The sequence below is a fragment of the Cetorhinus maximus genome, chromosome 6, assembly GCF_964194155.1.
Source record: "Cetorhinus maximus chromosome 6, sCetMax3.hap1.1, whole genome shotgun sequence".
NCBI lineage: Eukaryota > Metazoa > Chordata > Chondrichthyes > Lamniformes > Cetorhinidae > Cetorhinus > Cetorhinus maximus.
The window spans coordinates 20388575-20403844 of record NC_135884.1 but is presented as its reverse complement, the minus strand read 5'-3'; the positions used below and the strand labels follow the sequence as shown (position 1 = coordinate 20403844).

Below are 15270 nucleotides of genomic sequence, written 5' to 3'. Positions count from 1 at the left end.
TCAATATAGTGTTTTTATCTCTTTCCCGCCTGGCTGCTGCCCAAATTGACAGCGTGGTCAGTGTTTAGGAGGGAAAGCAAGAGGTGAGAGGCCCCCAGGGATAGTCCCCAGTAGGTGGATAGAGGAGAGAGGCCGTCAGTGTTTGTGAGGGCAGGGTGGAGGGATGTTGGTCATTGCAGCTTGGTCGGAAGTGGGGCGAAGGACAGCAGCCCTTCAAGGCAGGGAAGGGATAGTACCATGGGACTGAAGGGAGAGAAAGCCTGCAGGGCTGTAGGGTGTGGATAGTGGGGGAGGAGAGCATTGATCAGGAGAGGGCAAGAGGGAAGCTGTGATTGGCAGGGGTAAGACTGAAGGCCTGATGAAGGGTTTGGAAGGACGACTCCTGATCCACAAGAAGTGCTGCAAACGACACTTAATTTATGGAGCCGGCAGTTCCCACATCCCTTTCACTGCTGAATTCTTCAATTCCTAGGAAACCTACACAACAGTAGTGAATTTTGAATCAAGCTCCCAATTGAACTGTGGGAGCACAATTTAAATATATCAGTGAACGGACACTCTTGAAACGACTTGCACACCATTTTGGGGATGCACTCCTATATTTATCTCCAACTCTGCCTGCCCCCCTCCCCTCAGGTTGTCAGGTTAAAATTGAGGCCTGGTCACTCTCACAAGCAGTCCAAGCGTCTTTGATTCAGGAGTGTGCCCGTACTGCCAAATATATAATTCTACATCAGTGTAACCCATGGGAGTAACACTAAGACTTTGCTGTGATATGGACTCGATATCATGCTTTGTACTTGTACACTCACATATGCTTTTCTAATGTTTCCAAAAGCAGACTGAGAAACTCTTAGCAAGGCAAGGGCAGATAGGGATCATTTACCTACTTTGTCTACAGATGGCAAATGAGTAATGGTCAAAGTAAATTCCATCCTATTCTTCTCCTTTCGAAAATGGGAGGGGGAAGTGACAACAAGGAACCTGTCGCTCCATAGTCTACCTTGTTTAAGTCATTATATTTTCTTCTAAATTAAGTTCCAACTGCAAAAAATGTACTCATGCATTTTAGCTTCAGCTCTGGACTAGGGAGTGCTCTTAGTTCAAAGCATAACTGCTCCCCGATCATTTTGTTAATTTTGACACTAGGGAGCATAGGGGTCGTGAATAGAATAGTCTTTGCCACAATCATTGTGAAAATTAATTTGGCTATCTAAGACAAAATAATGAATTGCTTAATACTCCTGAACATTGTGGAGACATCTGCAGCAGATAGCTTATTAACGCCTCAAGAATCCCTCTGTTGGTGACATTTTAAACCTTTATTTTCTAAAAACGCAAACTCAACTTATTCCCAAATCTATTTCATGGAAAAATGATCACATTAAAAAAACAAAATGTGATGGAATGATAATGAGTTATGCAGAAAGATTACAACTTTGAAATCACTGTTACATATGTGTCATTTTGTATATTCATAGTGATGAGTGTATATTTTATTTCTTGATCCTTCATTTTTACTGATGAACATTGACAGTCCTTGTGTTTTGTATGGTTAGTGCATAATGACATGGATGTGAAAATAATATATACCTGCAAGTTTATTAAGTTGTCATTTCTTGGATCTCCCTGTCTAATCTGCCATTCCAGCAAAGGTAGTGGCTCATCTGTAATCAAGCTTTCAACAGTGTAGTTTTGAAATGTGTGTAGAAATAGCCTAGGGTGAATTCCTCTTTTCATGTGGCAAATTGCTTGGTTTGGCTTAATTAAAATGAATGTCAGATTTGGATCTATACATATATAGTGCTTTATGTTTCTCAGAATCGTCCCAAAGCGCTGTACATACAATGAGTTACTTCAGAGTGTACAAATTGTTCTGCAAAGAAACACAACGTAAATATTGCCCAAAAAGAACAATGAGATACACAACTTATTGGTGATTAAAGGAAAAACGTTGGTCAGAACACAAGATTCCTTCCCCACCCCCAACTTCTTGAATTGTGCTTCAGAATCTTTAAAGTCCATCAGAACCACTGGAATAGACTGGTGGGAGCTCTGTTGAATGTTCCATTGAGATGAGGAGAAATTTCTTCACCCAGAGATTAGTGAGCCTGTGGAATTCGCTACAACAGAAAGTAGTTGAGGCCAAAACATTGTATGTTTTCAAGGGGGAGTTAGATATAGCTCTTGGGGCGAAAGGGATCAAAGGATATGGGGAGAAAACAGGAGCAGGCTATTGAGTTGGATGATCAGCCATGATCATAATGAATGACAGAGCAGACGTGAAGGGCTGAATGCCTACCCCTGCTCCTATTTTTTATGTTTCTATCTAAAGAATAGTGCTTTGTGTCAATGTAGTATTCCATCAAAAATGCACCACTGTGTTAGCCTTGACTATCTGCATAAGGCCTGACTTGGAGTTGGAAACAGCAACATTTTGACCGAGAAGTAAGAGTGCTAATTCCCAAGGACGCTCATCTGGTCTTATACAGGAGCATCCAAAATTAGATGTGGAAAGACTACTTCTGTCTTGCTATACAGATAACTCCAACAAGAAAACTAGGTGATGTAATGGACAATGGTCTTTCACTTCTGGGGCCTGCATTCATATCCATGTTGAAAATCTTCTATCTGCTGGTTACAAATGTGAAATGAGCTTGGCAGATTGATCCAATTCCTAGTGGATATGGTCCTAGAGCAGAAAACTGTCCCTATTCCAGCACTAATTGGCAAACTGAGAGGCCACAGGCTTGTGAGGAATAATGTCATACAGGTGCAGTAGGAGTCTGTTGTTCTGCAGTTGGGGCTGAGACACACCATTGGCAGGAGCAGAAGGGAGCTTTATTCTGTATCTTGCTGTATCATACCTAATGTAGGAATCCTTTATGCTGACACTGGGTCACTGAAATGGAAAGATTTACATTCACTATATTGGAGTATACAACCCAATTATACTCTATGCCGAATGGGTTTCCTACAAGTCTATGTACTAGTGCTAACATCCCACACGTTCATGTGCAAAAGCAAATGTTCAAAGGAAAGGAAACAGAGAGAAGGTTTCCTTGGGCTAGAAATACTAAGGATTTTCTCTCCATTAAATTTAAAAGAACATATATTTTGATGGCTGTTGTGTATCAGAATCTTCAATGTATTCAGTCATAATATGCTGAGGCTGGGATTATTCAGGAGACCTGTGAAATATCTCTTGATACAACACTGGGTTCCTGGTGTATTTTCCACCCAAATAATTTTACTCAATAAAGACAAGATGTAGTCTGTGAAATATTAATGTCTCTGCTATACATGATATTTATTTAGTGAAATAAAAATGCTTGAAGAAAAGTGAAGATGAATCTTCCATCTTAAAGAAGACAAGAATCTGCTACTTGGTCGATAATATATCGTAAGTAAGCTATTTGAAAATATGTAATACATTTAAATAAAGATATTAGCACAGTTGCGCATGAAAACAAGCATATGTAAATTCTACAATTTTTCTACATTTTGCAGACAAAGGATCAGCTTTAGCATGACCTTAAAATTTATCCTACTTGCATACAGTATTTCAAAAAAATAAGCTTAATAAAAATAACACAAAGCTATTGTCAATTGAAATCTGAGCAACGGTGAGTACACGATCATATGGAAAGTTACTGCTGATTTAGATTGCTTCAGAGGACTCTTTCTTTTGAGTTCTGAGTTATAACCATTGTTAAGTATGGCATTTATAAGAGTGATTTGTCTAAAAGTTTATAAAAACACGGGGTAAAAATGTGTGGTGCAAGAAGGAGGAACCTAAATACATTTAAGTGCCTTTTGATCAGAAAATACTTCTCATCTGCAAGAAGTTGACATTTTAATTTTGATATTTGCTCAGACTTCTTCCACACAAAAGATTTGTTTAGTAAATGTGATTTTCTTTCAAAGCAGGCATATTAACATAACATTATCATATACATATTGATTGCAGTTGAATACTGTACTGTACAGTTAGAGAGATATGTGGATGCTGAGAATGTTTGCGTGGATAAAGTGAACGGAGGACTGGTGTTTGCTAATGTAAAGGACAAGCATGATGTTTGAAATTTGGAGCAGACTATTGGATAAAGTGGTGGCTAAGACCTGACTTTTAGTGAATGAAGATTGAGTTTGTGGTCTTTTACTGGAGGCAAGCGAGTATGATGTTGAACATTCATTCTCTGCGACTGGGTCTTCTCCTTCATATTATGCTATGATGCCCACCCCTCCCTTCTACTTTACATTTACGTGTAAGAGGGTCCCTGCCCTCACTTTAGCCCACAATCAGTCTTTCCTTGAATGAAAGTGTATATCAAGATCATTTTTGTAACCTGGGTGTTGATGACTTGTCAAATTACAACAGGAAAAGTATAATATGTGTGTAATTGGCTAATTTTGTGTGCTTTCCTATGGCCATCAATGTTGGCACGTCCCAACAGTGAAGTTCCTTTCTTGTGGGATGGTCTAGTTCATGGTTATGTTCAATAGTGTAACCAATATTGTTTCTTGATAAGTCTTGCAATGTAGTGGTCCAGTTGACTTTAAAACGGTGTCTTTTTCTTTTGGTGTCCCATCTGATACAGCCAAATGTTTCCCTTTTTTATCTCCTCCATAAGTGCATTTTCCAACTTGACATTAAGAAAAAGTTTTTGTTGATTTTCACTTCAAATCACAGTTATATAAATGGCAGTTTGTGGGCTACTTGCCTTAGCCCACAATGGCTTTTTATAAAAGTTTGACATTTTTTTTGTCGATGAATTTTGTGAAAAAAAAATCTGACAGTGGAGGGAAGAACATTATGACACTTGTTTTGTTTACGTGGCTTGGACCAATTATATAATAGGTAGGTGGGATGCACAATTATTTCATACTTTACTTCAAAAACCATTATTAGTTTGTTACACAGATTATAGTTAGTAATTGATGAGACTTTCTGGTTCTCCATCAGGTGGTGACACTGGTATTCCAAACAGTCCAGGGACTCCTTGGGTTTCAACAATTGGTACAGGATCCTGTTCACCAAAATCTAAATTTCGAAGATGAGGGAAGCAGACATAGATATATGCATATGTATTGAAAGGGCGCCTCAGCTTATTTTTCTCAAGCCGTATATATGTCAGATGGTTTGGGTTTGTAGTATCGGTTGTAGGACATATCAGAGTAAAATTAAGCGCTGAGAAGAAAAGAAAAAGCATTATTAGTAACCCACCAAATTTATTACAAATATTAAAAGATTAAATATTGAAGTTGATAAATGTGTCCTTTTTTCATTAAAAGTCAAAAATTGAGAGATATTTGATTACTATAATTTTTTACTAAGGACTGCAGGGGTACTCAAATGATTTCAGCATGGCTGAATAAATCAGATTCTATGCTTCCATGTATACTAGAAGTACAAAAATATTGGATTTGTCCAATCAGTAGCTGACCATCTCGACCAAGAAGATCCTTGATTTGGTCTCTTGTCTGTGGTGAATTAGCTGATGTATTGGCTGGGGTGCTGTAATTTGCTTTAGTTTCCCTAGGTTAGTTAGGTTTCCACCCCTGCTGTAGTACCAAAATGGCTGAAGGTTAAATAACATTTCATGTGACTGTGACAAAGGCAAACTATCCCTCCTCGACTTTCTCAACCTGTCATTGCCTTTGACATGGTTGATCACACCATCATCCAATGCCTTTCCACCGTCGTCTAGCTGCTTGGGACAGTATTCGCCTGGATTCATTCTTACCTATCCAAGCATAGCCAGTAAATCACCTGCAATGGTTTCTCTTCCTGCTCCTGCACTGTTACCTTTGCTATCCCAAGGGTCTACCATTGGCTACCTTCTGTTTCTCATCTACATGTTGTTTCTCAGTAGGATAATCACCGAAATAGAGCGTCAGTTTCCACATGACTGAACTAGACTGTTTACAACCTCCGAAATGAGCTTCCTACCTTTTATCGCCACCATTGCTAAGGCTACCTGTTTCCACCTCTGAAACATCATCTGGCATCACCCCTGCCTGAATTCATCCGCTGCTGAAACTGGCACCTATGGTTTTGTTGCTTCTAGACTTGACTATTACAACTTACTCCTGGCTGACTTTCCATGTTCTGCCCTCCGTAAACTTGAGGTCATTTGAAACCCTGCTGCCCATGTCCTTACTTGCACCAAGGCCTGCTCACCCATCACTCCTATGCTCATTGACTTACATTGGCTTCCAGTTAAGCACGCCTCAGTTTTAAAATTCTCATCCTGGTTTTCAAATTCCTTCATAGCCTCATCCCTCCCTATCTTTCTTCCAGTCCCACAACCCTCTGAGATATCTGTGCTCCTCCAATTCTGGCTTCTTGAACATCCCCAATTTTAATCACTCTACCATTGGCAGCCGTGCATTTAGCTGCGATGGCACTAAGCTCTGGAATTCCCAACTTAACATTTCCCCACCTCCCTTCTTCACTTTCTGTAGGAGGCACGTGTGGCAAATTTTGTTTAAAGACACTCCTGTGAAGCATCCTTGGACGTTTTACTAAGTTAAATGTGCTATATAAATACAAATTGTTAATGTTATTGTAATTCTTGACTTAAAATGGGAACAATCAACTAGGAACTTGGAAATATATTACCGTTCCTTCAACGTCGCTGGGTTAACATTCTGGAACTCTCCATCTAACAGCACAGTGGGAGTATCTACATCTCACAGTCAGAAATAGTTCAAGAAGGTGACTTACCATCTTCTCGAGGGCACGTAGCAATGGGTAATAGGTACTGGTCAAACCACCCCATGAACAAATAAAAAATCAGTTTGACTATCTGCAACCTTTGCTAGAAATGTCCTTGTATGACTTGTGTTTGACTTTGATATCTTCTCATGATGTAACAGTTCACTGTCAAGGCTTACAGATGAATAATAACTTGCAAACCAATGAATACTAGTGAAATCTTGGACTGATTCTCTAAATTAACCCAAAACTTGGCCTTTGCAATTGGCTTTTCTTACCATTCTCAGCATAGGTGGGTCAAAAGGGGTCCAAATGGGAGCTGGGAGGAACAACAACAAAGCGATGGTAAAAAGGAAAAAATCCTATTTAATTAGTAATTAAAGTTTACAGGAAGCATTTTCTAGTTCAAGAACAACCTCGTTTCCATCTGAAAGAAATATATATGCATATCTTCCTGGTAGCAGCCTCATGGAGCACTACTATGGAGCCATAGAAAAGTTACAGCACAGAAAGAGGCCATTCAGCCCATCATGTCTGCTCCAGCCGAAAAATAAAAAATAAACTAGCTGTCCATTTTAATCCCATCTTCCAGTATCTGGTCAGTAGCCTTGCAGTTTAGCACTTTAGGTGCAGATCCAGGTGCCTTTTAAATGAGCTGAGGGTTTCTACCTCCATCACCAAGCCAGACAGTGATTCCAATCACCCACCACCCTCTGGGTGAAGAAGTTTTTCCTCATGTCCCCTCTAATCCTTCTATCAATCACCTTAAATCTGTGCCCCCTGGTAATTGACTTCTCTGCTAGGGGAAACAGGGCATCTCTGTCAACTGTATCTATGCCCCTCATAATTTTGTACACCTCAATCAGATCACCCCTGATCCAAGGAAAACAACCCTAGCCTATTCAATCTTTCCTCATAACTGCAATTTTCATGCCCTGGCAACATTCTTGTAAATCTCCTCTGTACTCTCTCCAGAGCAATTATGTCCTTCCTGTAATATGGCAACCAGAACTGTATACAAAATTATAGCTGTGACCTAACCAGCGTTTATACAGTTCTATCATTACACCCTGCTTTTGTATTCTATACCTCGTCCAATAAAAGAATGCATTCCATATGCTTTATTTACTACCTTATCCACCTGTCCTGCCACCTTTAGGGACCTGTGAACATGCACACCAAGATCTCACTTCCTTTACCCCTCCCAATATCCTTCCATTTATTGTGTATTCCCTTGCTGTGTTTGCCCTCCCCAAATGCATTACCCCACACTTCTCTGGATTGAATTCCATCTGCCACTTTTCCACCCACTCAACCAAACCATTGATATCATTCTGGAGACAACAGCTATCCTTTTCACTATCAACTACATGGCCAATTTTTGTGTCATCTGCAAATTTCCCAATCATGCCACCCACATTTAATTCTAAATCATTAATATATACAACAAACAGCAAGGGACCCAACATTGACCCCTGTGGAACGCCACTGGAAACCATTTTCCATTCACAAAAACACCCATCAACCATTACCTTATGTTTCCTGTTGCTGAGCTAACTTTGAATCCAACTCACCACTTTCCACTGTATCCCATGGGCTTTTACTTTTTTGACCAATCTACCATGTGGGACCTTGACAAATGGCTTACTAAAACCCATGTAGACAACATTCACTGCACTACTCTCAATCCTCCTTGTTACTTCCTCAAAATATTCAATTAGTAAGCACAGCCTTCCCCTAACAAAACCATGCTGACTATTCTTGATTAATTCATTCCTAGTTCTAAGTGACAGTTTATCCTGTCTATCAGAATTGATTCTAATAATTTGCCCACAGAAGTCAGACTGACTGGCCTATAATTATTTGGTTCCATCCCTTGCACCCTTTTTAAATAATAGTTTTGGGTTTTCTTTCCTTCTTAATTGATTTGTGAGATCAGTTGAAGAGAATGCTTGCAAGTGTCCCAGAATGGGAGAAGCACTTAGATTCAGTAGTCAAGTGCAGTAACCTGACCATTTTGAGCCTTCTACCTGTTATAGTGCAGTGCACCTTTTTGAAGCCCTTTTCACAAGTATGCTTTCAAGGTCAACTAAATCCAACTTTTATACCTCCCTGAGTGAAATCCTTTCAAAAATGATTGGTAGTTTTTCAACATCCGTTAGAATCACAGAATGGTTGCAGCATGGAGAAGGCCATTCAGCCTATTAAGCCTGTGCCAGCTGTGAGCAGGAGCAATTTAGCTACTTCCACATCCAGTGCATGCCAGATCGTAACATCAGGGAGGTGGTGGCATAGTGGTAATGTAACTGGACCAGTAATCCAGATGCCTAGGCTAATGCTCTGGGGACACGGGTTCAAATGCCACCATGGCAACTAGTGGAATTTAAATTCAATTAATAAATCTGGAATTAAAAGCTAGTCTAATGGTGACCATGAAACCATTGTCAATTGTCGTAAAAAAAAATCTCATCCACTAATGTCCTTTAGGGGAAATGAAATCTGGCATCCTCACCTGGTCTGGCAGACATGTGACTCGAGACCCACAGCAATATGGCTGACTCTTAAATTCCCTTTGAAATGGCCTAGCAAGCCATTCAGTTGTATCAAACCACTATGAAGTCTAAAAGGAATGGAACCAGGCGGACCACCTGGCATTGACCTAGGCACTGGAAACAAAAACAGCACACCCAGTCCTGTCGACCTGTAAAGTCCTCCTGACTAACATCTGGGGGCTTGTGCCAAAATTGGGAGAGCTGCCCCACAGACTAGTCAAGCAACAGCCTGATACAGTCATACTCACGGAATCATACCTGACAGACAATGGTCGGGTCCCATTGCCGGCAGGTGTCATGGTGGGCGGAGGGGGTGCAATTTGGTGTGAGGGGCAGAAATCAGTTTCGTGCCGGCGTGAAATCACAGTAGGATCATCCGATGGTGTCTGCCATGGTGGAACATGAATCCTGCTGGAGGTCGATGTGAACCCGATTTGGATCCCGGCAATGGGATGCAAAGTAAGGCCCAACTGGAATCATCCCCTGACACCCAATTTACTGCTATGCCAGCGGAAAAACACGCTGGCCCAGAACACATCTGGACAAGTGAGACGTGCAGATTTCAGGAGTCACCTTTAGGGCCTTGCTCAGGCTGTGGACATCCAAGAAGAAGTTTCTGGAGTCCTACAGCTCCCGGACCCTGGAAGAACACGTGCATCACATGCAGGGTGGATTCTCATGGACATGGCTGCGCCGTGAAGTAGCTCTCAGAAGGTGGGAGATCTCCGTTGATGATCGGGTCTGCTTCGGAACTTCACGGTCTTGGCCATGGGCTGCTACTGATGAAAGGTGAAAGGGTGGGGTGGAGAGGAAGTGTACCAAGGTAGTGTGGGAGAGGAAGGTCTAGGTGTGACTGAGAAAGGAAGGTGTACCGGGGAGGTGAGGTTGGGAGGGGGGCACAAAGGTGCCAGGGGTGTGAGGTTGGGAGGGGGGAGGAGGAGTACTGGGGGAGGAGGGTGAAATGGGGGAGAATGCAGCAAGGGGGCAAGAAGGTGTAAGGGAGGGAGTTCAGAGGGGAAAGAGCCCGGGGTAGGAGGGAGTGCGGAGGGGGGAAGGTGTCTGGGGAGAGGAGGGGGTAAGGGTGGAGGAGGGAGTAAGGGGAGGGGGATGTCCAGGTGAATGTGCAAGGCATGGGTCTGTGCAGTCAATGACTGCCCCCTGGGGAGTGAACTGAGGGTAGGCGTATTAGCGTGTTGGTGAGTGTGAGAGTGGGCAGAGCAAACCAGTAGGGTGGGAGGCTGAGGGTGCATCAATAGCGGTAGAAGGGACAGCGAGGGTGGTTGGTGGGGTCTTGGAGGCAGACATGGACCCTGGGGATGGGAAGGAGGAGGTCGCGGAGGTCAGTGCGGAGGTGGAAGGCAATGTCGGGGGGTTGACAGTGATGCGGGAAAGGGCATGGGTGACTGGGGTGGAAAGGACGGGGGAGCTGTCCAAATACTTGAGCATGACCATGGTTGTTGAAATCGAAAGAGAGCGGAGCCTCGTGTTGGACAGGCACAGATGCTGCATGAGATGGAATCAGTGGGTGGGAAGAGATACGGGTCAGCTCAGATGGACAACTGAAAGAGAACCCCAGCAGACAGCATTGAAAATGCTCGGGGAAGTAAGATGAGCGTGATGAATAAAGGCTCCGGGCGTGTAGGAGAGTGCTTGCACAAGGCTCCAAAAAGCCCTACCACACAGAGCCTTGAGCGGAAAGAGCACCTGGAGGGACATCGAGGTGCCCTGCTTCCCTCTCACGTTGCCACTGCAGGAACGCACCCATGGCTACCGCAATGGAGTACAGGTCTGCATGCATCTCCACGTTCTGTTGGACCCAGGGTCTCCATGGCATCCACCATCCTTCCCGTGGAGACCTCCATATGTGCACATGTGGGCACCACTTCATCAGAGAGCAGGCGGACGCACCCTTCCGACTTGCGTGCCACTCTGTTGAGGGCTTCCAACAGCTCTGCATGATGTTCACTTGCCTTCTGCTGACTCTCTACAATGAGTTGGAAGACTGAATCCAGAGGCTCGTCATCTGACTCCGACCTCACAGATGCCTCTTGCCCAGCAATTCTCTGAGTGCCGGGGAGCGCGGTTGAACCTGCCTCCTCCTGCTGTGCACATGTCTCAATGCAGTGACCACTACATTGTGAACCCAAGCCTTCTAGATCTAGGTTCCACCGAGATGCGTGTCTCTGCACTGGAGGGTGTGGGTAAGCGCTGTGTCAGGTCTTCCAGGCTGCTTATTTCTAGCTCTTCAATGGAGGAGGTATCCTATTGGCTGGAGATGAGGATGTGGATGGAGCTGAGGGACTGGCTAGCTGAGGGTGTCGGTCGATTGGCAGAGCTCCCTGTGAACCAATGTAGAGTTAATTAGTGCATGCCAGCAGAGTCAAAGCAGCAGAAAGAACATTCACAGTTGTGTTGAGAGAGGGATATTCTGGCAGGATCCTCACATGGGTGTTCGCCGCTGACCTCGCCGTCGCCGCAGGCACAGTCCACATCCTCACCAGTCAGCGCGATGACACACTCCTCAAAGTGAGCGAGGGGCCTAATGTGGGCTGCTCCACCCTGGGTCTGGGACCTCTCCCCGCTGTTGTGAGCCAGCTTCTACTGCATGAAAACAGATGGAGTGTGTGTGAGCAGGACACATGGCATTGTGTGAAATGTTTGTATGGTGAGCAGAGCCATGGACAGGATGAGGACGTGAGCTTTAGAGGATATGAGCCTGATGGAGACATGAGGGTGTGTGTGAGTGTTAGTGATGTTGCCACTTGAGGTGTGAGATCCCTGCAGATGTGTGATGGGTTTGTGAGTGTGAGAGTTGAGAATGAGGTGGTTGACTTAACCTGGCGGACCGACGCTGCCACTGCCTCCCAGGCCGGATTGATGACTCTGGTAGACCTCCTGTGACCAGAGCTGGGGTAGAAGACATTGCGGTAGCCTTCCGCTGTGTCTAGCAAGCGCCCCAGAGAGGTGTCACTAAATCTGGGGGCTGCTGCCTTCTTTGCTTTCAGGGCTATCAGTCGCCTCAAGCAGTTCTGGTCTGTAGACATGAAGTAGTCTTACTCACCCGGAGCGAGTAAGTGCTGATATGACGGCATGCCAGGCAAATCTGAGCCTGCCTGCCAGCGATCTAGCATGTTTCCCATGAGTGCATTATTAATGAGGTGCGAGGATATGGTGCAAAAATATGCCATTGTGGTCGGCAGGTAAAACATAGTTTTTCACGCCAGCTACCACTTTGCGCAGAATCGTCGCAGATTTGCACTATGCTCCAGACACCACCATCACCATCCTGTCCCTGTCCCACTAACAGGACAGACCCACCAGAGGTGGTGGCACATTAGTGTACAGTTGGGAGGGTGTCCTTAACAACGACTCTGGACCCCATGAAATCTCATGACAGCAGGTCAGACATGGGCAAGGAAACTTCCTGCTGGTTACCACCTACCGTGCTCCCTTGGCTTATGAATTAGTACTCCTTCATGTTAAACACCACTTGGAGGAAGCACTGAGGGTGGCAACGGCACAGAATATACTCTGGAAGGGGGACTTCAATGTCCATCAGCAAGAGTGGCTCAGTAGCATCATTATTGGCTGTATCCTAAAGGACATAGCTGCTAGACTGGGTCTTCGGCATGTGGTGAACCAACAATAGGGAAAAACCTATTTGACCTCATCCTCGCCAATCTGCCTGTTGCAGATGCATCTGCCCATGACAGCATTGGTAGGAGTGATCACCATTGTCCTTGTGGAGACGAAGTCCCATCTTCACATTAAGGATACCCTCCATCATGTTGTGTGGCACTACCACGGTGCTCATTGGGATTGATTTCGATCAGATCTAGCAACTCAAAACTGGGCATCCATGAGACCCTCTGGGCCATCAACAGCAGCAGAATTGTAAACATCCACGATCTGTAACCTCATGGCCTGACATATCCCCCACTGTATCATTACCATCAAGCGTGGAGATCAACTCAGGCTCAATGAAGAGTGCAGGGGGACATGCCAAGAGCAGCACCAGACATACCTAAAAATGTGGTGTCAACCTGGTGAAGCTACAACACAGGACTACTTGCGTGCCAAACAATGAAAGCAGCATACGATAGATGGAGCTAAGCAATCCCACATCCAATGGATCAGATCTAATCTCTGCAGTCCTACCACATCCAGTCGCGCATGTTGGCAGACAATTAAACAAATAACTGGAGGAAGTAGCTCCACAAATATCGCATCCTCAATGATGGGGGAGCCCAGCACATCAGTGCAAAAGACAAGGCTGAAGCATTTTCAGCCAGAAGCGCGGAGTGGATGATCCATCTCTGCCCCCTCCGGAAGTCCCCAGCATCACAGATGCCAGTCTTGAGCCAGTTCAATTCACTCCACTTGATATCGAGAAATGGCTGAAGGTACTGGATACTGCAAAGACTATGGGTCCTGACAACATTCCGGCAATAGTACTGAAGGCTTGTGCTCCAGAACTAATTGTGGCTGTAACCAAGCTGTTCCAGTACAGCTACAACACTGACATCTACACGGCAAAGTGGAAAATTGCCCAGGTATGTCCTCTCCACAAAAAGCAGGACAAATCCAACCCATCCAATTATCACCCCATCAGCCTCCTCTCCATCATTGTCAAAGTGATGAAAAGTGTCATCGACAGTGTTATCAAGCAACATTTACTCAGCAATAGCTTGCTTGCTGATGCTCAATTTGGGTTCCACCAGGGCCACTCAGCTCCTGACCTCACTACAGCCTTGGTCCAAATATGGACAAAATAACTGAACTCAAGGGGTGAGGTAAGAGTGTTGCATCAAGGGGCCCTAGCAAAACTGAAGTCAATGGGAATTGGGGAAAACTCTCCAGTGGTTAAGTCATACCTAGCACAAAGAAATATGGTTGTGATTGTTGGTGGTCACTCATCTCAATCACTGGACATTGCTTCTGGAGTTCCTCAGGGTAGCGTCCTATGCCCAACCATCTTCAGCTGTTTCATCAGTGACCTTTCCTCCATCATAAGGTCAGAAGTGGGGATGTTCGCGGATGATTGCACAATGTTCAACACCATTTGTAACTCGTGAAATACTGAAGCAGTCCATGTCCAAATGCAGCAAGACCTGGACAATATTCAGGCTTGGGCTGATAGGTGGTAAGTAACATTTGTGTCACACAAGTGCCAGGCAATGACCATCTCCAGCAAGAGAGAATCTAACCATCTCCCCATGACATTCAATGCCATTACCAATGCTCAATTCCCCCACTATCAACATTCTGGGGGTTATCATTGACCAGAAACTGAACTGGACCAGCCATACAAGAGCAGGTCAAAGGCTGGGAGTTCTGTGGAGAGTACCTCACCTCCTGACTCCCCAAAGCCTGTCCACCATCTACAAAGCACAAGTCAGGAGTGTGATAGAATACTCTCCACTTGCTTGGATGAGTGCAGATCCAATAACACTCAAGAAGCTTGACATCATCCAGGACAAAACAGCCCGCTTGATTGGCACCCCAGCCACCACCTTCAACTTTCACTCCCTCCACTACAGACGCACAGTGGCAGCAGTGTGTACCATTTACAGCATGCACTGCAGCAACTCACCAAGGATCCTTAGACAGCACCTACCAAACCTGTGAACTCTACCACCTAGAAGGGCAAGGGAACAGATGCATCGGAATACTACCACCTGCAAGTTCCCTTCCAAGACCCACACCATATTGACTTGGGACTATATTGTCATTCCTTCAGTGTCGCTGGGTCAAAATCCTGGAACTCATTTCTTAACGGCACTGTGGGTGTACCTGAGCCACATGGACTGCAGTGATTGAAGAAGGCAGCACACCACCACCTTCTCAAAAGCAATTAGGGATGGACAATAAATGTTGGCCTAGCCATCAATGTCCACATCCCCTGAAAGAATACATTTAAAAAAACAGCATTACCCTCATTTAAAAAAAAACTCAATCAAATTACTAAAACACAATTTGCCTTTGACAAATCTGTGC

General features: G+C 44.4%; 2 protein-coding genes across 13 annotated transcripts in view; one reads left to right on the top strand and one right to left on the bottom strand.

The window, feature by feature from the left end:
* The window catches only part of cenpp (centromere protein P), a 308552-nt gene that overhangs the window by 83437 nt on the left and 209845 nt on the right, over positions 1-15270 (top strand). The window lies entirely within an intron of this gene.
* The window catches only part of LOC144681609 (asporin-like), a 115343-nt gene continuing 103358 nt past the window's right edge, over positions 3286-15270 (bottom strand). For 6 of the 7 annotated variants that reach the window (XM_078543361.1, XM_078543356.1, XM_078543355.1 and 3 more), the window contains one exon: positions 3286-5191. In XM_078543361.1, the coding sequence (XP_078399487.1) occupies positions 4932-5191 (260 nt within the window). In that variant the 3' untranslated portion in view covers positions 3286-4931. The remainder of the gene's footprint in view (positions 5192-15270) is intronic. The other variant, XR_013576807.1, reaches the window with a different exon arrangement.